The sequence below is a fragment of the Zophobas morio genome, unplaced genomic scaffold (genome assembly GCF_036711695.1).
Source record: "Zophobas morio isolate AGI-343-1 ecotype UQ-CSIRO unplaced genomic scaffold, CSIRO_AGI_Zmor_V1 ptg000012l, whole genome shotgun sequence".
Taxonomy (NCBI): domain Eukaryota; kingdom Metazoa; phylum Arthropoda; class Insecta; order Coleoptera; family Tenebrionidae; genus Zophobas; species Zophobas morio.
In genome coordinates, this window is record NW_026972117.1 from 4716474 (window position 1) to 4739043 (window position 22570).

The 22570-nt window shown below is 34.1% G+C and overlaps 1 protein-coding gene across 1 annotated transcript in view; it reads right to left on the bottom strand.

Annotated features, from left to right (window-relative positions):
• LOC135127673 (homeobox protein caupolican) overlaps positions 1–17586 on the bottom strand; it is a 56058-nt gene extending 38472 nt beyond the window's left edge. Inside the window, exon 1 of the mRNA XM_064054210.1 lies at positions 17261–17586. Within this exon, the coding sequence (XP_063910280.1) occupies positions 17261–17299 (39 nt within the window). The 5' untranslated portion in view covers positions 17300–17586. The remainder of the gene's footprint in view (positions 1–17260) is intronic.
• Positions 17587–22570: the final 4984 nt, after the last annotated feature.

Here is a 22570-nt window from a genome sequence, read left to right on the forward strand (position 1 = left end):
AAAATTTTAATTCGAACCAAGGAAACTTAATAAAGTTATAGGAGAGTTTTACCTTGTCTGAGCTTAACGCATCATTATGCAAAATTATTTAAACGCGTGTGGCGAATTTTCGGCGTTTGTTGTTACAACAATTGGTAATTTTATCGGCGAAAAATGCCGTTTTTAAATATAGCACTAATTAATTGCCTTTTTATGTAAATCCAGGAAATTTTGTAATTATAGCAGGCGGATACATATTTGTAATGAGGTTTCACACAACATTAATTTGGTGATATGTAGTGATCGCGGTGATACGTGTTGGAAATACCCGAAAATGAACACTCGTTAATATCGTTAATGTATACGCGAAGGAGTCATTTGCATTATTACATCTTTATTGTCTAACTTGTATTACTTGTGTAAACAGAATATTTAAATACAGTTATTTTAAATAAAATGGTTATCGAGACTTGTTTCTGTTATGAAATTAACATATCTGTAAATGCAGGTACTGAATTTTTAATTATACGCAACGCACACTAACTTTTAAGCGTGAACAAAGGAAATAACATCGGAACACTTTTTCATAGATATTATAATTTATTTTTTACTTAACATCATCTGATACGACATTTGTATGCTTTGAAAGAAATTAATATTTAATAAGTTTTTTCTTTGAATACATTGTGGTCGCCCCGAATTTTCCCACTTGTGATTACGATTCCGGAAAACGAAGGAATTTAACCAAAACCACACTGCAAAGTAGCGGTTAATTTTTTTTAGTTACTTCATTTACTTATTAGGTTTGTGAAAGTTTCATTATTTTGTATATTTTTTCCACTGCATTATTGCAAAATTGAACTTCACATTTACCTATTATATGCAGTTCAGCACTCTCAATATTTGCTTAAATCGTCCTAGTTTCAAAATTTACTATTTTAAACTTTAAACTACGGCCCTGAGACATGGAAATATCCTAGACGCTTTGTTCTGATGCAAATTTTTATATGGAGGTTTTAATTGAAGGCGCTGGCTTTCCGTGAACGATTTATTTTGCCTTCAAAAGTAAAAAATTTGGTCGAAAGTCATATCGACAGAACTTCCCTCGTTTTGGTTTAAATTTCTTTTTACTTTACGAGAATAAAGGAGCATGTAATTGTAATGTTTCTTGACGTTTTGTAAATCTTAGAATATGAAAAAGTAGTTCTCCCGTTTCTTGTGTCTGTTCTCTGTGGTTTACTGACGCCTTCCTAAATGTTTCGATTTTTTTTTAATTTCTATTTTTTCCATTTCTCGATTTTTCAGTTTCTCGAATTATCGAAATTTCGATGTTCCGATTTTGCGATTTCTCATTTTTTTTTTTAATCCTTCTTTTGGGCTAATTCTCCATCTTTTCATGTTTCAATTTTTCGACATTTCAATTTATCTGTTTTTTAGTTTTTTGATTAAATTAGATTTTTAAAATTTTAATTTTTTGGGATTTTTCAGTTTTTCGATTTTTCAATTTTTCGATTTCTTAAATTTTACATTTTTCTATTTTCCGATGTTTCCCATTGCCGTTTTCTCGATTTCTCAGTTGTTCCACATTGCAATTTTGGAAATAAAAAAAAGCGCTAACCATAATTTTTTCGACTATTCGCTTAAAAATTTTGATTATGTTACCTCATTTTTCAACCGCCTTTGAAAATTAACTAAAACATTTTCGTGTAGATCTTGATCCCCAGAAATTATTTTCGACTTCATTTCGTTGAAAAATCCTGCCAATTTTTCGGAATTTTTTAAAAATTTGACATCCAATAAAATTCCTGAATTTTTATGGATTTTTGGACCAGTTTCCAAAAAGCTCAATTTTTCAATTAGCAAGTCAAGATCTAATTCCTGAATTTTCATGGATTTTTTGGGCCATTTTTCCAAAAGCTCAATTTTTCAATACCTCCCTATCTTGTTAAATTTTTGATCATTTTTCGATCACCTTCGAAAATTAGCGAAAGACATTTTTTTGGAAGATTGTAGATGTTATTTTAGGGTTCATTTCTTCGAAAATTTCTACCATTTTTGCAGAAAAGCCAACTGAAATATGTCAATTTTTAGGATTATTAAAAATTTGGTTTTCAAATAAAAAATTTCGCAAATCTTGTCCTGGAAGAAAAAAATTGTTATATTTTTCCAATTAGCGCGTTGAGATCCACATCTCAAAATTTTTTGTAGATACTACTGTCAAGTTAAAAAAAAAACAATTTTTCACTACCCTAAATACTATGAACTTTTTTATCATTTTTCAAGCACTTTTGAAAATTAGCCGAAGACATTTTCGTGTAGATCTCAATCCCCAGATATTATTTGCAGTTTCATTTCGTCGAAAAATCCTACCAGTTTTTCAGAATCGCCACTTGAATGAAATGTGAGAAATTTTAGAATTTTTAAAAAATTTGACGTTCAAACCGAACATTTCAAAAATTTTGGTCGGGAACCATAAACACGATATATTTTTCAAATCAGCAGGGCGAGATCTAATGCTAGAATTTTTTATGGATTTCTATTTTTCCAAAAGCTCAATTTTTCGAAACCTACTTTGTTAAATTTTGATGATTTTTCGACCACCTTCGAAAATTGCCTGAATTTTTTTGGAAAATTCTCGAACAATAAAATCTTTATATTTTTCGATTTAGCACAGTGAGATCTACATCTCAGAATTTTTTGTAGATTTTTTGGCAACTTTTCAAAACCTCAATTTTTCACTACCCTACTAAATATGAATTTTTAAAGCACTTTCGAAAATTAGGCAAAGATATTTTCATGTAGATCTCCATCCCCAGAAGTTATTTTCAGCTTTATTTCGGCGAAAAAGCGTAGATACCACTTTTATAAAGAAATGTGGGATATTCAAGAATTAAAAAAAAAATGACGTTGAAATCGAATATTTCGAAAATTTTTATCAGAGAGCATGAACACATTATATTTTTCAAGTCAGCAGGTCGAGATCTACCTATATGCCAGATTTGTTTATGGATTTTTAAGGCATTTTCCAAAAGTTCAATTCTTCAAAAATTGAAATGTGAAATTTTTGATAATTCTTCGACCACCTCTGAAAATTAGCCAAAGACATTTTTTGAAAACTTAAAATCTTTGAAGTTACTTTAGGCTTCATTTCTTCAAAAACTCCCACCGCTTTTGTAGAACCGCCAATTGAAATGTCAACTTTTAGAATTTTTTAAAAATTTGGTTTTCAAACCGAATATTTCGAAAATCTTATTCTGAAACAATCTTTATAGTTTTCGAATTAACACGTGAAGATTTGCATCTCAGAATTTTTTGTAGGTTTTTTGTCAACTTAAAAAACAATTTTTCACTACCCTAAATACTATGAAATTTTTTATTTTTCAAGCACCTTTGAAAATTAGCCAAAGACATTTTCGTGTAGATCTCAACCCCAAAAGTTATTTTGAGTTTCATTTCGTCAAAAAATCCTACCAGTTTTATAAGAATCGCCAATTGAAATGTGGGAAGTTTTAGAATTTTAAAAAAATTTGACGTTCAAACCGAACATTTCGAAAAAATTTTTATGGATTTTAATCTTTCCAAAAGCTCAATTTTTCTATACCTACTTTGTTAAATTTTTGATAATTTTTCGATCACCTTCGAAAATTAGCTGAATTTTCTTGAAAATTTAGTCCCTAGAAGTTGGTTTAGGATTCATTTCTTGGAATATTTCTCCCATTTTTGCAGAAAAGCCAATTGAGATTATCTACCGATTTTTAGGATTATTAAAAAAATTGGTTTTCAAACTGAATACTTCGTGCATCTTGTCTTCGAACAATAAAATCTTTATATTTTTCAAATTAGCACATTGAGATCTACATCCCAGAATTTTTTGTAGATTTTTTGGTAAATTTTCAAAACCTCAGTTTTTCACTACCCTAAATATTATGAAAATTTTTTATCCTTTTTCAAACACCTTCGAAAATTAGCCAGATCTCGAGTCCCAGATGTTATTTTCGGCTTCATTTCGTCGAAAAATCATGCCACTTTTCCAAAGTGACCAATAGAAATGTGGGATATTTAACAATTTTTAAAAAATTTGACGTTGAAATGAAATATTTCGAAAATTTTTATCAGGGAGCATAAATAGGTACGTTATATTGTTTAAATAAGCACATTTTTCCAAAAGCTCAATTTTTCAATATAAACCTTATGAAATTTTTGATCATTTTTCAACCAGCTTCGAAAATTAGCCAGATATTTTTTTGAGTTATTTTAGGCTTCATTTCTTCGAAAATTCCTACGATTTTTATAGAATCGCCAACTAAAATGTCAATTTTTAGAATTTTTAAAAATTTGGTTTTCAAACCGATTATTTCGAAAACCTTATTCTGGTACAATATCTTTATGGTTTTGAAAAAAATCTTGGTTATCAAACCGAATATATGTATACCAAAGCTAAATTGTAAAATGTTATACAGTTTTGATATTTCTTAGGAACATCTGATCTCAAGTGAAGAATTTTATAAAATTTAAATATGTAACTGTAAAATGAAATAAATTTTTATTAACGATTTAACATATTTCTGATTATCTTAAAACGTGGCAAGGTTCCGAAATTCCAAAATGTTTCTATACAATTTTTATTTTTTCCAAAAATGTAACTCAACACGGATTCATAAACTACAATTGTAGGGCAAGTTTTGCGAAAGTTGGTATTTCTTTGAATTTCGTAATGTTAACTCAATTCTATTAAAAAAAATACAAAACAGGTAATCGCTCTCAAATAATTCTAGAAGATATGAAGTCACTTTCAAGAATTTCCATATGAATTTAAGAAATTTGAGAAAAATAAATTTATATATTATGTAGGAGTTTTGAGTTTGAAGAATGAATCAAAATAAAATAGAAATTATAAACTAAAAAAAAATCTGGAACGAGAAACTGTGTTTGGCTTGTCATTAAAATTGTTGTCGCACCCTTTTTTGTTCAATCTCATTTCCACCAATACGAATAAATTACTATTTTGAGTACCCATGTTGCACCACTATTCACAAACTAAAAAGTCGTCAACAAGGTCGATTTTGTTGCACCCAACGACTTTTTCCCCTCGCCACAGCCATTACCCCAGCACCCGGACCCTCCCTTCACCTATCTACCCTCAAGTATCTCACCCAACTGGATGAGAGTAGACGTTAAATTATCTCAAATTACGCTGACGTGTTACCCATGATTAGAGCCCTTACGACAAAACGTTACAGGAGCCAGAATGGCGTACACCGTGATACTCGGTGAGCTGTAATAACCGCATTATTTATTTACCCCGGGGATGTGCACTCATGCGATCCCGTATTCGTTCGCCATTATTAAAAATAAATCTGCTTTTTGGGATTGGCACCGTGCTCTCCTCTACCTCCACCCTTCCATTCCAACCATGCGCTTATCGGACCATCGCCCTCCGCTTTTTGTTTGTTATATTAATTTATCGGCGCAGTTTTGCACCGTTCCCACGGTGTGAAGAGCGACGCGCGGGACGGACAAGGAAGAATGTCGAGTGTTTCGAAAAAGCGCAGAAGCGTGCCAGGAATGTGTGGAGGTTCGACTTTACAGGACGCGCAAAAAAACAGAAATTGTTGCTAGATTCGTGGAAAGTAACCGCACAACGGTCAATTTTTTTTTTCGCGATTTGAATTTAAATTTTCGGACACACGTGCTGAACTAAAACGAAACGAACTCATTTTATTACAATGCCCAAAGTCATTAGATAATATACACATGAGGCATAGGTTAGGAAATGACATTGACATCGCCGTCATCATTATGCAACACAATGCCAATTTCAATATGCCAAATTTTTTGCCATTGTAATGTAGTGTTGCATGTTAATGCGGTGCAAAAAGTCAAAATAATTATTGAAAAACGACCGAATTAGTGTTTGAATGTTGAAGGCTTAGGTATAGGTGTGGCGGTGAATTGGAATGAGACACCCTGTATGCGTTCGCCGCCTCCACCCCGACTCATTAAAATGCGTAAAAACTGAAATTTCCTCCGCTTATTTAGCCTATTCGTGCATTAAGCGTTTAAGCACAGCCCGTAAGGTAAAATTTACTGTCTCATAGAAAAGCAGTAAAAAGCAATTCGCCTGACAAAAGCCGCGCCAGTCGGCAATGCGCCCAAACGTCACAAGCAACTATGATCCTTCTCCCGTGTACGTTAAGAGGTCGTTTTCTTTATTTGGCATTAAATATAATTCAGCAGATGGTTGAACCCTCCACAGAGTGTTAGTAACGCCGAATTTCACCCATCAAAATAAATATTAAATCGTTATAAATCACAAGGGCACACACCGCGTTCTGGTCGGCTACTTTTCATTTAGGGGAAGCGCTCTATCGTAGTGATGGATTGGTTTTCGACATATTTTGTGGAAGTAAATTCGATTTGTGTGTTTATTTAGAACCCCATTACGGTAAATTAATTCCGCTCACTATAATTGTTTAATGTTGCGGTTCTGGGTCGACGCTTGGCGAAAAAGAGGGCGTGTAATTCGAGCTTTACGATTGTTGTATTGTTGGGCAAGACATTTTTGGCGATTTTCGCCACCTGTGCCAAAAACGTCCCCTGAGAACCGATTAAATCGCGAACAAACGAGTTCGGAAGCAGCTTTCGATTGTCTCACACTCATAAATATTAAATGCAATGTGTGCGTTTTTATATTTTAATTAATGGTAACGAGGACGTTTTACAACAAAATGATAATTAATTTTAAAACTGTCTACGTGACATGGTATTAGTGATGACTTGGCTGTAACCCAGTGGTAAGTTTGTTGTTACATTAATTGCTACCGTTTTTCTTGTATTTAATTAATCTAAAATGAAAATGAGCCCGCTTTACAGTTGCTTTTAATTAGGCACCATCAAAGTCGAATAATATTTCTCAAACGTGCTCACTCCTACGTGAAAATTTTACAATTTCAAAATCTCCACTGAACTTGACACAATTCGTTAAATCTGTTCAACACTTTTGCTGGTCAGCGGGCGCTATCAAGATTGTGTAAATTTTCGTGTACGCACGCCAGCGTTTCGGACCGGGGGGTTTATTACTTAAAATGCTGGCGGTGTTAATAGACGTTAATTAAGCATAAGGATCATATTTATGTTTACGGCTTTGGTGGTTTATTGCCTGCGATTGATCGACGTCAATCGCCAACACCACAAGCACATGACAAAAATTCGGTTAGTGGGAGCGATATCGACGATGACAAAAGCCAAGTTTGAAAGCATATTGAACACGTTAGAATGCGCCTGCGTTCCGTCAAAAAGTCTTCATTCAGTTTGATACGTAACGTAACGTATAACTAAGTACATGTCGACTGAGCATACAGTATTTCATATCTGATATTGGCAAGAAAAGATGTGGAAAATATTTTGACTAAATGTTTGTAGTTCATTTATAACTGGGCATTCAAGAACGTCGGTGGTAGTGAAAACAACTTCAATAAATAAAAGATTTGAACTTATTTCAACTGACGAAAATGTTTTCTGCATATATCACGTGTTTCAAGACGCTTGTGTGAAAGCGTTTTTAGAAAAATGTTGTAAAAATGTTATACCGGACGAAAGTACGCTGAGAAAAAATTATGTATCAGATATTTACAATCAGACTATTTCTAGTATTAAAGAAATTGTAAAAAAAAATAATTTAAATATTTTGTAGTGGACGAAACTTCTGATGCTTGCGGGCGTTATATTGCCAATCTATTGGTAGATTATTTACGTTATAAAGGGTCTAGCAAATCTTATTTAATTTCACGCAAACAATTAGAAAAAACCAACCTTCTGACTGTACTAAAATTAATTAATGAATCTTTTATGAATTTCTTTCTTCCTGATGTTTTTCCGGAACAGGAAGTTTTATATGTTGTCCGACGCAACAACTTAAACTTTTATATCCGAATGTGATTCACGGTACATGTTTGGTGCGGACTTAAAAATAAATAAATCCCGTTATAAGTAATTTTAAAAAATATTTGTAGTCACCTTTGAGGGACAAATATACCGGGTGTCCTAGCGTACTTATTCCGTACTCAAATATCTCAATTATTTTCAAACATAAAAATTTGAACTTAGGTATGTTCAATATATGTACTTAATACAATCTATTAAATGAGTAGGCTATTGGCATCGTATTACCTTCAGTTTCACCAGAAATGACATCAACAAAGAATTTTGAAAACGGCCAAATATCATGATTACATTTTTTTTTTTTTGCTTGGGTAACGGAGACACAAGAAGAGGATATCTATCATACACATTTGGAGTATCTACGTTTGGTGTGGAATAACCAACAGTCAAATTATCGGGCCTAAATTTTACGAAGAAATTTTAGAATTGAAAATGGAGCAATTCAGTGGCCTGCCAGATCTCCTGATCCAACACCTCTCGATTTTTCTTTTTTTTTGTGAAACCATTTAAAAGATAGGGTATATCAGCAATCTCTAAGAGACTTAAAAGACCTTAAGCAAAGAATTAAGGTCGATTTATAGACTTGCCACTGACGTTGATGTTCGCCGTTGACGTTGTCGTTGTAAGATCAATACGCAGCGAAGGTATGCATCGTTTATATCATCCGCTGACGTTGCCGTTGAAAGTTGGCACGCCGTTTGGGTGACGTTCGAGATGACCAACTTTTAACTTTCGTCGTTACCTTGCCGTTGATGTTGGGTTTTCAACCAATGAAATTGCGGTAATGTGCAGTGCTGTCACCTTGAAGGAAAATTCCCTGACGTAAGGGGGATTTTTTTTCTGTTTTACAGCAATAATACCACCAAAATCAAATTTTGATAGAGATAATGAGGTCGGTCCATCTGTTCACCAAAAACCCTCATATTTTAAAAAGCCGCCATCACCTTCTACATTGCACCTTTCTGTTAGTACTTGTAGTAGCCTTCTTTTCACAACAAGAAAAGTAAAACATGTTCAAAATGGTAAATCTTTGTAGGAAAGTATCGATTTTGCAGTTGGGCTCCGCCCCTTGGTCTGACAACGAATGAAAAATTCATCGCAATTGAGCTTGAGATGGATATGGGCCTTAATTTTTGGCTTGTTTCTTTCTTAATATACATAGTATTCTTTGAACAACACGATACTCAAAAATATGTTTTTTATTTCTTGTAGAAAAATAAGGATTTTGCAATTAAACTCCACCCCCTTGACTCACGACGAATAAAGAAATCGTCAAATTGAGATGGTGGGCGAGGCTTACATTTTTTTCTTAATATGTGTGGTCATCTTTTCACAACAATAAACTTAAAACATGTTTAAAATGGTAAATTTGTATAGGGTACTATCATTTTTGCAATTACGCTCCGCCCCTCGGTTTAACAACGAAAGAAAAATTCATCACGATTGTGATCGAGACAGATGGGTGGAGCTTCTCTTTTGGTGGTTTTCTTTTTTAATTAATACCTTTAGTTTTCTTTGTATAACACGATAACTTAAGAACATATTTCACATGGTAATTTCTCCTAGACAAATAAAGATTTTACAGTTTAGCTCCGCCCCTCGGCTTACAAAGAATAAAAAAAAATCATCAGAATTGAGACAGGGTGGGTGGGCGGGGCTTATATTTTGCTCTTTTTTTCTTAATATACATAGCCATCTTTTTGCACAAGAAACTTAAAACACGGTCATAATTGTACATTTTGCAAGGAAATATGGATTTTGCAATTATGGGACGTAACCTAATTTCAAAATCGATATTTCGACATACAAATTTTCCATTTTAGGCATGTTTTAAGTTTCATGTTGTGAAAAGAAGTCTACATATATTAAAACAAAAAGGCAAAATGTAACCCCGCCCACCCGCCCTATCTCAATTGTGATGATTTTTTTTAATCGCCGTGAACCAACGGAACGAAGATTAACTGCAAAATATTTATTTCTTTACAAGAAATTAAAAACTTGTTTTCGAGTATCGTGTTGTTCAAACAATACTATATGTATATTGAGAAAAAATGGTAAAATTGAAAACCCGGCCCACCCACCCTATCTCAATTGTAATGATTTTTTTTATTCTTAGAAACTTAAAACACGTTTAAAATGGTAACTTTTTGTAGGGAAATATAGATTTTGCAATTAGGCTCCACCCCTAGGTCTGGAAACGAATGAAAACTTCATTACTACATATGTATTTAGATCAGGGCAGGCATGGGTGGGGCTTTCATTTTTTCTTAATATATATAGTATTCTTTGAACAACATGACACAGAAAAACAAATTTTTAATTTCTGTTAGAAACATACGGATTTTGCAATTAAGCTCCGCCCTCTTGGCTCACGACGAATAAAAAAAATCATCACAATTGAGATAGGGCGGGCGGGCGGGGCCTACATTTTGCCTTTTTTTCTTAATATCTGTAGACTTATTTTTATTTCTAAAACAAGAAACTTAAAACAGGTTTAAAATGGTAATTTTTTGTAGTAATAAATCTAAATCCGCCACTTTTCTTCTGAACATCAAAGTTACTATCAACGACAACGGAGTTCATAAATGACAATTTTTGGCTCTAAAAGCAACATCAGTGCGAAAAGTAACTGCAAAGGGAATTTCAAAGTCAACAGCAAGTTTATAAATCCCACTTTAGGGTAGTATGTGATAATTAACCCAGAAATGTTACAAATAGTAACAAGTAGGGGTCTACTTCATCGAGCAGTGTTGTTTAGAGGCAAAAAAAGTTGTTTTTTTTATCGTATTATTTTGCTTTAAACTTTGATTTTATTACAATACTTAGTTGCATATGATCGTTTAAAATTTCTTTTTTTTTGTATTTTTAAGGACGATTGAAAACATTCAAGGTAACATCGTATATTTCTAGCGAAACTGAAATAATACAACGCCAGTAATCTATCCATTTAATAGACTGCCTTACATATTATTCAACATGCCAAATTTCAATTTTTTATGTTTTAAAATAATTGAGATATTTGAGTGGAGTAGGTACCGTGGAACACCCGGTATATAGAAAAATTGAGAAATAACTCCAGTGTCATCAAATTTTCAAAAAATATTCTTTGCTGAACGAATTGGCATTTATTAAAGTGAATTATCAATTTGTTTCGGGAATGATGACAAAACTAGAAACAGAGTTTAGGCCCTTAATTAAATCTGTGCAGTTAATAAAAAATTTTTAAAGAAAAAGTAAAAGAGGTAATTCATAAAAATACTGGTTTCAAGCTCCTAGAAAACATCAGTTTAATTTTAAGTGGCGAATCACTAGATATTAATGTAGAATTAGGTCCGGACATTGTTAGTGCGTTAAAGTACACACCAGTTACATCTGTTGATGTAGAAACAAGTTCTTCTTCATAAAAATGTTATTGACAGATAGAAGACAGAATTTTGCAACGGAAACATCTGATTTGTTAATTGAAGCAAAATTTATATATATAATAATTTAACCTCTTTAGATTTTTCTTTTGTGAAATATCGTTTCTCAAAGTTTAACTTATTTTCTGCTGTGACATGTAGTACATATTTCTTGAATTACCGATGACATTTCGAGTTCGTAATTAAAGAAAAATAGAAACATTTTATTGTGTATTTTCACAAGACTCGGGCATTTTTTTTTCATGGTAAATCTACTATCCAAAAGTAAATTTAATTTGTTGTATTTTAATTTTAAAAAACTCCAGTATAAATACACTCATTAGAAATGTCAAATTTGTTAGCTTGCAATCAAATCTAAAGGAAAATAACTTTTGTATTCATAAATCTAATAAACTTTGAAACGAGTTTCCATGGTAATTTTTCAACTAGAGTTTGAATGTCATTGAAGGTAAAACGAGTCGTTTTGGTAATATTTTCCATAAAAATATTATAGAAAAAGTTAGTTAGTACCATTCCAAAAAACACAAGATTTCGAAAAACAGTTTCTGGAAGCAATTTGAGACGTTGTGCAAGGAAAGAAATTATGAATTTGCTCAATCTACGTCGGTCATTCAATTAGCAATTATCCTGAGAAATTAGTCGTTCAATATGAAAAAACTTACGGAATTTACTAGAAAAAGTATGTTACCAAAACCTTGTGGAATATTTTTCTGAATTAAAAAGAAATCAAGCTCTTCTTCAATTAACCCTTATCTCCAACTTGATTCTACATACCACGAAAATTTACATCAAATTTAAGATACGAGGGATTCTCTAGTTCATCAGTAAGTCAAAATAATATTTTAACAATTCCTTCCAGTTCTTGTTGAAGTCCAAAAATAATTTATAGCAATTGTGTTTTCAATGATTTTTAATACTTAAAAACGTTGTTATTGTTTCATTTAAAAAAATGTTTTCAATTTTGCACTTCTTACATCTGTTGTTTAGCTGGAGAAATTTTGCAATGTCTATCAATTTGCCTTTTGTCAATTTGACTAGAAAAACTAACAAATTCAAAAATTTCGGTTGATTTTCTTATAGAATGTGCCATTATTACAATTACAGCTGTTCTTTATATTCAAATAATAATAATGATGATGCTAATAATAGCAAGTTGCAGTAATGGACACACACAATTCGTCGAACTATCCACTACACTATAATCCATCTCCACATTTAAAACCAAGTGCCATCTTCTGGCATATCATTAATCTATTCCTTCTGCAAACACTTCGCGTCATTATCTCAATTAAGCCCCGCAGCAGCTCCGACTAAAAATAAAATTCGCATTATTCTTTCTACTTATTATTTTTTAACGACAGTCATCACACATTTCCCACTTGCAATTAGCCGCCAGCTGAATTGTCATAATTAGGTCTGACAAAGAGCCCGACTGTGCGACGTGTGTAAACATATCATATCAAACCTTGAAGTGTATTGTTGGCAAGAGTTTATCGCTGAACAAGGTGGAAATGGGTAGGCGGTTTTTTTAATAGATGCTATATCAAGTTAAGAATGAACACCGGGGAAAGAAAGGCTCCAAGTTGATGAGTCAGGTAAGCGCTTTATGACTTCCGACGGCGATTTCTGCACAGACGAAACATCGATTGTCATGAACAAACATCCGAAAAGTCCGAGGCCGTAGATTGGCGCCTTGACGCATCCCGGCATGTCAAAACTGTTCGTTCGACACCGACTTCCTCTGCAGTGGCATGATTTATACAATGCAATTACTGCACATATTTTATGCAAATACGACTAATTTACGAGATGTTCTGCCATTATAAAACACCAACTTGGCTAAAACAAATAATTAGAACTGAGAAAAAAGAAATTATAATAATGCAGCTGTGGCGAGTTAGGTTTCACGTCAGGTATTATTGTAACTAACGCGTTTAAAAAGCATTTCCTGCGATCAAAGCGCTGATAAGCATACGTTGATATATTGTGCTTATTACAATTCCGAAAAAAAATCGTTCGACGAAAGCAGTAGCCACAATTTTTACGATTTGGTAAACGTAATTAGAGGTTTTAGATTCAAGTAGGGACTCTAAGCGCGTTTTCTTCTCCTTGTCGATACTAATTTATCTTTTCGAATTACGTCAGCCGAGAGTTGATTTCGTTCACATAATGTTTTTGACTACGTGATGAGAAACTGAAATACACTTCCTAATCCGTTTCTCATGGTTGTCGTACCCGACTTCGGTATTCTAAAACAGAAATAAACATTTCTGTGAAACGGCTAAACGTAGATTTAATATGGTGTTTACACTATCTTCACAGTTTTCGATTCAAATTTATTTCCGCGCTGAGGACTTGTAATGTTCGAAATAGGCAATAAATAGTGTTGCCGTGTTATTGGAGAAGACAAAGGAGACGGGACCGAGGAAACACGAGAAGATGCGAAAAAAATTGTGGCACAGCAAATTCCACCTTTCTACGAACTCCCACAATATTTATCAATTGGTAGCGATAGCTGTAATTATAATATGTCGAAGCAAAAATGTACACATTATCACTTGATCGCCACAGCGTAGAAAACTACCCATTATGGTTTTGCGTCAATGAAAAAATATTTTTATCGTCGTGTATTTCGCATCGAAAATGAAAACTCATTAACAATAAAGTGCATTATCAAGTGCTCAAGGTAACTTTATTATTATTAGACAAATTTAAATTCATTATCAAATCGTAAACTGGTGTTGTTCGTTGGCCATAAAAATCAAAAACACAAAAACAACAAGAAAAGCATGTTCGGAATATGATATCAAGTGACTATGACCAATACCTTATTACAAATACATTATATAATCGAGTATGTACTTATATGTATAATCTGCCTACATGCTGGTACGTTTCGATAATACGATGTTACACGTTCGAAAAATTGTTGTTTATGCTTGTGACACGTTATCTAGAAGGTTAATGTTTACAGAGTGTAGTCAACACACATTTTTGTGTAACCGCACCAAACAGTAGCGCGAAATTGACGTCATTTTTGACTTTTTTCAACTGGAGGATTTTTTCTTCGACAATGATAATGTGAAAATTGTGAATTTCCTGTCAATTTTGGGTTTGAAATTCGGTGGAAACTATTGGATTTTAATTGGAAAATCCTCTTCAAAACGTTTTGAATCAGCTGTCAGGCAATTAGGGACCACCAGATAACTTTTTCATATCCAAATCGTGATGTACGATGTGAAAGACAGAAAATATTTAAAGTCTCAGTACGTTTGACCCCAATTCGTCAATATTCCACAAGAATGTCGTTTTTTTTTTTGGTTCAATACGATTTCTGTGGCAACTTTTCCAAATAAAATAGTTCTAAATGCAGACGTGTCAAAAGTACTGTGTCAAGAAACAAAGTGGCACCAATTTCTGTGGCTGTTATTTGCAGAAATTTCGGTTTGCTAACATTTAAATTATAATTTAATACATGAACCACTTTTTACGTGGCGATGTTGAAAAAATTTATGGAGTGGATCGATCCTGTCAAAATCCACCTTTTCGCTGAATTATCAAAGCTGCGTAGTTACGTCGACACTGACCCAAACAAAATTAGATCACAACGCTACACCAGCTCGTATTGGGGCTATTTATGACCACTTTAACTTTTTTCCCTGTATATGTGGTACACCGGCTGTGCTAAAACTGGTCGTGTTGGTAGCGTTGCGATGTACCCTTTCAATTTTTTCGCGGAACGAGTCTTCAAGTAAAAATTTCCGTTCAGCATGATGTATAGGCAATATTAATCTATGGGATAGGTTTGATTTATTAGTATTTTCACTTTTGTATGATTAGCCGGTTATAGAGACGCATAATTTATTGAAAATTTATTTAAAGTGGCGTTTTCTATCTCCAAAGTGAAGGCAATTTACATTTTTAACTTTGATTTTTTTAACAGAAATTTTCTTTGTTCTCTCGACCGATTAGAAACATATTGTCCACATATACACTTTTTCCCAGTAAATAAAATTTGTTCAGAATTCGCTTCGCTAAAAACTTCAATTTGGGTCATGCATTTTGTTAATTTCTAGGTTGTTTATAAATCACTAATAAATAGTAGTTGTAGAAATAGATTAGCAACTACGGTACGTAGCAATTAGGCAATAATGTTGTACCGGAATGTGGCATGGTTGTAGTTGTAAATTTATTACAGAAAAAATCCAGTTTCTAATAGCAGTTTGATTAATTTGACTCTTGAATATCGTTTTAATTATTAGAAAAGTTCTTTTACCGAAGTTAGTATAAATAGAATGTTTTTGGTTGTTGTTGACAGGACATTAATTCAGCAAAGCTCAGAAGCGATTTTCTTCATCAACATAGCAAAAAAAGGCAACAGATTATGTAATGTAACTTTCCATTAAGAGAGATCGGAATTAAGTTTGCTATTTCTTTATTATATATCTTTTCTGAACCAACCACCACTGTTTTTTCTAGAAAAAGTTATCATACGACAATATAAACCAACTGTTTCGATAAATCAGTGATAGATCTCAGAGTTACTTGAGGCACACCACCATATGGCCAATACTCGCAGAAATACTATACAGGGTGATTGAAAACTGGCACACTAACTCTATGACAAATCCATTTCATAATATTACAAAAAACTTACAAATTGTTCAATGAATCTGACAAAAGTTCTTTCATTTTTGAATCACCATGTATACCAAGTATTTTGCCAAATTTTTGTCACAGCGCTTAGAAGGGAAATTTTGGTGACCTAATCCGTTCATATATGTACGAGGTTTCAAAACAGTATTATTCGTGTTTTAAACTGTGCTAGATTGCCAAATTATCAAAAGGTATTAAAACGTTGATGTTGTAGTAATTGTAACATTAGCAATACATGAAAACTTGTTCCACAATGTTTTATCGTTTTTTTTTACTACCATATAGATAAATAAATGGGTATAAGCAGATATCGCAAAAAATTAATAGGCGACAACATGTACCACAGCTACCTTTTAATTTATTACTTGACGTTGCCCATTTTAACTAGCTGGTTATAAATATATTTCTTTTTCAATCTTCAGTACCTTTATGTACATTTTTTAATTAATTAAACAATGAACCTGTTCATGTCGTTCGTTGACAAACAATATTGTTTATTTTGCTACACATAAAGGTAAATGCACTTTTATCAAAATGCATTACCATTTTGTATTACGTCAAAATTAACCTTTCGATGTACAAAATTCGACAAGCCAAACGTCATAGCAAAACATAATGTAATAAATAAACGAGCTTTCCACTAATTCGTGAACTCGAAAATATTTTTTTGAATATTTTTTTGGTTTTGTTCTCAATTAATTTTTTGATGTTTTAAACCTACTTGTTTTTCTTATCATGGGGACTTTTTGCAACATTTATACATAATTTTTTTTTGACAAATCCTACAGGGCCACTAGAACATTTGTGACACATTTTGAAATTTTTTTAGCCCTCATGAAACACAAAAGTGGTCACATTGACGAACGAATTATTTACATCAGGTCTTGTTAAGCAATGTAAACAAACGTTGATTTTAAAAGTGGGAAAATACTTTTATCGGGTAGTGTAAATGATCTACTTGACAATTTTTGCTACTTTTGGTGCTTATAAATCTATACGTACAAGTGTGATTGATAATTTCTGTTTTTTTTTTGTGATGTATGTCATAGTGGAGGTCGAAGTAACCCCCCGATCGATGTCTCGAGGAGATCAATTAGTCGTGCAGGCCGCCGCCGCCACTCGGTCAAGGAGGTGGTATTGGGCAAAATTGCTAGTTTGGAAGTGTACTCCCTAGTAAAATAGTTGGTAGGTGGCGTTGCGTCGGGGGTGTTTGCGCAGGCCACCCCGTGCCGTAGCGTAGCCAAGAAGAGAAAATGTAGTACCTGAGTATTCGGCGATGCTCGGAAGCCAAACTGGGACATGGTGTGTCCCAGTCGCTGCTGCACTCACTGAGTCGTCGCCAGAGGAAGCATGGCTTCCAGCACACCCGCACCACAACCGAACCAGCACTCGTCGTCCTCTCGTATTTTTTTCACTCCACCATCGCCACGTGGCCACGTGGTAGATCCCGTACGCGCGCGTCTCGCCGCTACCGTAGCCAGCACCAGGTGATAATTGCGGTCGGCCGCGGCCGCTCTTCTTTCTGGCGGCGGATTTTTGCGCGTCTGCCCAGTGGGTGGAGCGGAGTGGGGCGGTGGGAGGGGGCTGCGGTGGCGTCTCCGGGCCTGTTTTTGCCACCGACGACAGAACGCGACTACCGATGTCACGGAATTCTTTTAACGGCGACAAATTGTCGCGATCACACAACACAAGCGCAGTACGTAGTCGCGGCGATCCGGAAAAAATCGCCGCCGCGAGTGGGGACCTTCTGAGCGCATTTTTGCGGCCTCCCCTCGGCGGACCGATCCATCCACCACCACTAAAAATCGCGCCCTACTTCTTTTTCGCCGCCCCTCCCGCACCGCTTTTTTCCCCTCCGCCGGCGGATTGAAGAGCGCTGCAAAGGGACCGCCTCGCCCCGCCCTCTCGTCTCGCCCAATCGCCGCGGACCACGGCCGACGTCGATCTCGACGCTTTGTTCGCACCTATGCACGATGCAGACAGCGGCGGGCCGTCGACGGGAGACGGTGGCGGCGGCGAGGACAAGTTTTACACGACCTCGAGGACGGGCGATTCCCCTCGTCTGCGGTCGCGGACATACATAATGCTCGATGAACCTCCTTCGGTGGCCGTGTACATTCATGCTAGATGAATACATAGGAAAAAAGTCTGTTTTCGCGGAACTACACGATGTGGACACCGGCTGACACGAGGTTGAGGACGGGCGATTCCCCTCGTCTGCGCGACGGATTTGCGAACTTCCACGAAACGCGCTTGTTGACGATGAGACGCCTATGTATATTTATGCCGCATAAATACGTGAGGAAAAAATTTGTTTTCGCGGAACTGCGCGATTGTGGACACCAGTTGACACGAGCTTGAGGACGGGCGATTCCCCTCGTCTGCTGGAAAGGATTTGCGGACCTCTACGTATGCTAATCTCTTTCCCTAACGATGAGACGCCAATGTGTTTCCTAGCACGCATATAAATACGTGCGTTACCTAAGAGGTGAAAATACACATAAAAAAATAAAAATTAAGTAAAAATAATAAAAAAGTGTGTTTTTTTTCGGCAAAGATTAATTAAATTTTTATCCAAGTTCATTTAGACAGAGATAATAATATTACCATTTCTAACATTCTAAAAATAGCCCCAAACAAGACAAATATTTTCCTCATCACAAAATCACTTCAGCACTCAAGCCGTCCCTGCGCACAAATCGAACATTACACAATTCCAGATAAATACGTTTTCGCATGTTCTGCGCCTTAAATTAGTCTAAAACTGGAGTCGTAGCCGCAACCGCACCTGATAAAATAAACCAAACGGACCAAACAAAAACAAATGCCGTCCACTTTTCCCAAGTACTTACAAGACATCAACATCAGCGCGTCGATTTTAAAATTTAAATACATATCTCTAAAGCCCTGTCAGCACGATAACGCCGTTTATTCAAGCAGTAAATGCAACAGAGCATCATGTCTGAATGAGAGTTCTTGTTGCGTTAATTAAAAACAATATCATGACAGCTTTACTAATGGAGGCTAAATCGTTCGAGGCGACAGGGCCGCATCCAGGGGTTTCGGGGCCCCGCGTTTCGCAGATGCGCCATTTTTGTTTTGTGTATTTATTCAACGACTTCAAATCATTTGATTCTTAATTATTATCAAACTGAAATTTTTAAAATAAAAAAAAATACATTTGGGAATATTGAGGCTCTTGGTAGTTTTGCATAATTCTGGAATACATATCCTGAATTGAAGAATCCTTTAAATACACATATCACAAATTTTAGAAAATAAAAGACACCTGTGGACTTTCTACATAATTTTTAAAGCAACTTGGAATTGTCCATAAAATCTCAAAATTTTTAAACTTTTGAAAATTACCCAGCTTTTACAAAATTTAAATTGTTATTAATTTATTATTAACAAAGAGAAAATTTAATGCTTCTATTATTTTGGAAAATTGTATTATTTTATTGATATGATTTTGAAAATGTTTTGGCAATATCAAATATAACGGAATCTTGATTTCCAGTTCAATAAAAAAATTCCACAACAGTGTCGTAAAAGCAATTTCCGTATTCAGAGATTTTTTTTAACCTAATTTACATAGTTTCGATCAAAATCAGATTGCTGCTAGACTTAAGTTTTGATTCGAAAAACTAGTGCAGGTTCGAATCCCGCACCTGACACTGTAAACCAAATTACCAACGTCCAAATTTCAAAATTCCTAAAGCCCATTTGCAGTTAATATTCCCAAAATACAATCTACTGTCAAAATTCAAAAATCCTCACTTCAAAGCGTGCAATAGCTATATATATATATAGTGTAACATGCAGTTTTAAAATACTTAGAGCCAGTTTAAACAATATTTTAACTGAAATTAAGTTAATTACGCATTTAACGAGGCACTTAGCGACATCTGATTGGCGTAGAGACCGTCACGTGGTACTTTAATGCCGTTTTAAAAATTTAATCACAATTAATTATTTAATTGAGCTTCTGTAAACCTGGTCTTAGTTTATAAGTCTATTTTTATGTTGTAAACTCACGTTCTGAAAAAAAAAATAAAGATAGCACACTTCTTCGAATGTTTAAACTTCAGAAGACATTTTACAAAATTTAGAAAGGGTTAGTGGTATTCTTAATTATAAAGCTATATTAACATAGAGAAAATTTTATGTCATTTTGGGAATTATTTTATTCTATTTGTACGATTTTGAAAATATCTTGCAAGTTTTGTTCTATTTCCAATTGAATCTAAATTGAGAGCTCAATAATTAAAAAAAATGACACAGACGACAGACAGACAGACAGACGGAAACGGGAGACCTACTTTTTCGTAGTCTCGTAGTCATAAAATTTCAAGAAAACCTGAAAACAGTAATTTGAAAAATGGGCCCTATTACAATACTTCCTTGACTCACGTTTGAGAAATAAAAAAGCCAGAAAAGTGTCCTAAAAATAATTTTGTATCCTTATCTGTGATTTTTTTTCCAAAACTAATCAAATCATAAAAAGGGAATGTGTTTACTTGCCGAGCGAAAACTAAATTTCCAGATTTTAAGAAATTCCACTTATCTTTAATAAAATTTAGAATTTTGGTATTAGTATTAAGAGTTTCAATGTGAGAATTTTGATTTCACTGTAGACTTGTAAGTTTTAATTTCAAAATATTTTGGAATTTTGAGTTAGGAATTTTCTGTTTAAAAAATTCAAATTTTTTTTTTGTTCCACAATTCTACAATATCTTATTCTTTGTCGGATTTCAGACTTTTTTCCTGAAACTGGAATAAATAATACTCAAATTTGATTAACCGAGTCGGAGTTTCAAACACATCACTGTTCAATTTTTAATTTTTACGCAATTTTTTAGGTTTCTAGTGTTGGAAAGTGATTTAAATTGTGAATTTAGGGTTTTACTACAAATTTGTAAGTGTTATTAACATCAAAATCAAAATTTAGAATGTCAAACGAAAAAATAGGTATTCGTATTTTAACACTAAAATTTGCCAAGTTACCAAATTGTTATTTCATATTAAAGATCGACAATTTTTGTTACAAATTTGGAAAAACTGAAATCAGTATTATCTTAGCCAGTATTAGCCCCGCCCACCCACCCTCTATATTCTTGTATGGTATGTCATTTGCCAAAATCTGTCTTATCTTAGCAATTAGTAACCCTGCCCACCCTCACTCTTCTGATTCTAACGACTAATTGTATTTCTGTCCGGTATAAAATCACTCATTTTAAAATCAATCACTGAAAAGGAGACAGGGTGGGTGGGCGGGGCTAATTAAGTTCTTCTGTCGAGTGAGAGTGGAAACTAATAATAGAATCTAGGATGCGAAAAGAGTAAAAACTTATATTTTAACTACGTAGATTAGAATACACAAATTATAGTGACGAATAGCGCTGAAGAAGGCTGAAAGATAGGCCGAAACATGTACGCTATAATATAAATACAATTTTAATAAAAAGTGAAGAGCAAGCGGATAAACTCTAAATTCAATAAAACGAATTTTGGCAAATGATATACCTTCCAAGAATATAGTGGGTGGGTGGGCGGGGCTAGTACTTGCTAAGATAAGACTGAATTTGACAAATGACATATCGGTTCACGTTAGGTCAAGTCAGGTCAGGTGCATGAAATGAGAAGTAAATTTTGTAGCAAATAGTATAACAAAAAAAAATACGATTAGCGTTTTTTTTTACTTTTTTCACATTTTAGATTCTATTATTAATTTCCACCCTCACTCGACAGAAGAACATAAATATTAGTATTATTTTCAAATATATATTGTAATAGGGTTCATTGTGCGACTGGCTACTTTCATGTTTTCTCGACGTTGCATGACCCCTAGACGACGAAAAATTAGATCTCCTGTTGCTGTCCATCCATTATCTGTTTGTCTGTCTGCCGTTTGCCGTCTGTGTCGATTTTTATTAGATGGACAAAAAAAATCACAGCGGTAACCAAAATTTAACTACCCACAAATAATTTGATGACGTCCCCTCGACAATTTTTTACTAAAGGCCATTTAAATTTTATAAAATAATGTACTACTATACTTGAGGTTTATGAATCCGCCTTGATTTTTTACCTCAGACACCCAGGTTTCGCAACAAATTAAATCAGATTTTATACCAGTATAAGTTCTGACTAAACTCCGTGGCCGTACCATAAAAATGTTGAATTACTAATGCAAAAGTCGCTGGTTCAATTGATTCATGAGTCACTTTTTTTTTGTAATTCAAGTCAAGAACCATGCAGTCCATTTTATCTGATATTTAAAAATACAATAATGTTGCTCCCGCTTATATTTAATAGTAAAATAAGAATTAAGCTACCTACTTACTTATCCAAAATAATATTGAGAATGTTTTGGTCTATTGTAGCTTAATTAATAATTTTACTCCCCTTTTCTGCTTTGGGGAGACAACTTGCTAGGTGCTTAATCGTCGCATTCTTTCTATGAATTGATATAAACAACTGAAGTTAAGCATGTATTGTTTCCGTTTATTATCTGCTTTCATTAGTTAGACAAATGTTTGACTTTACAGTCGATAACTAAAAGAAGCATT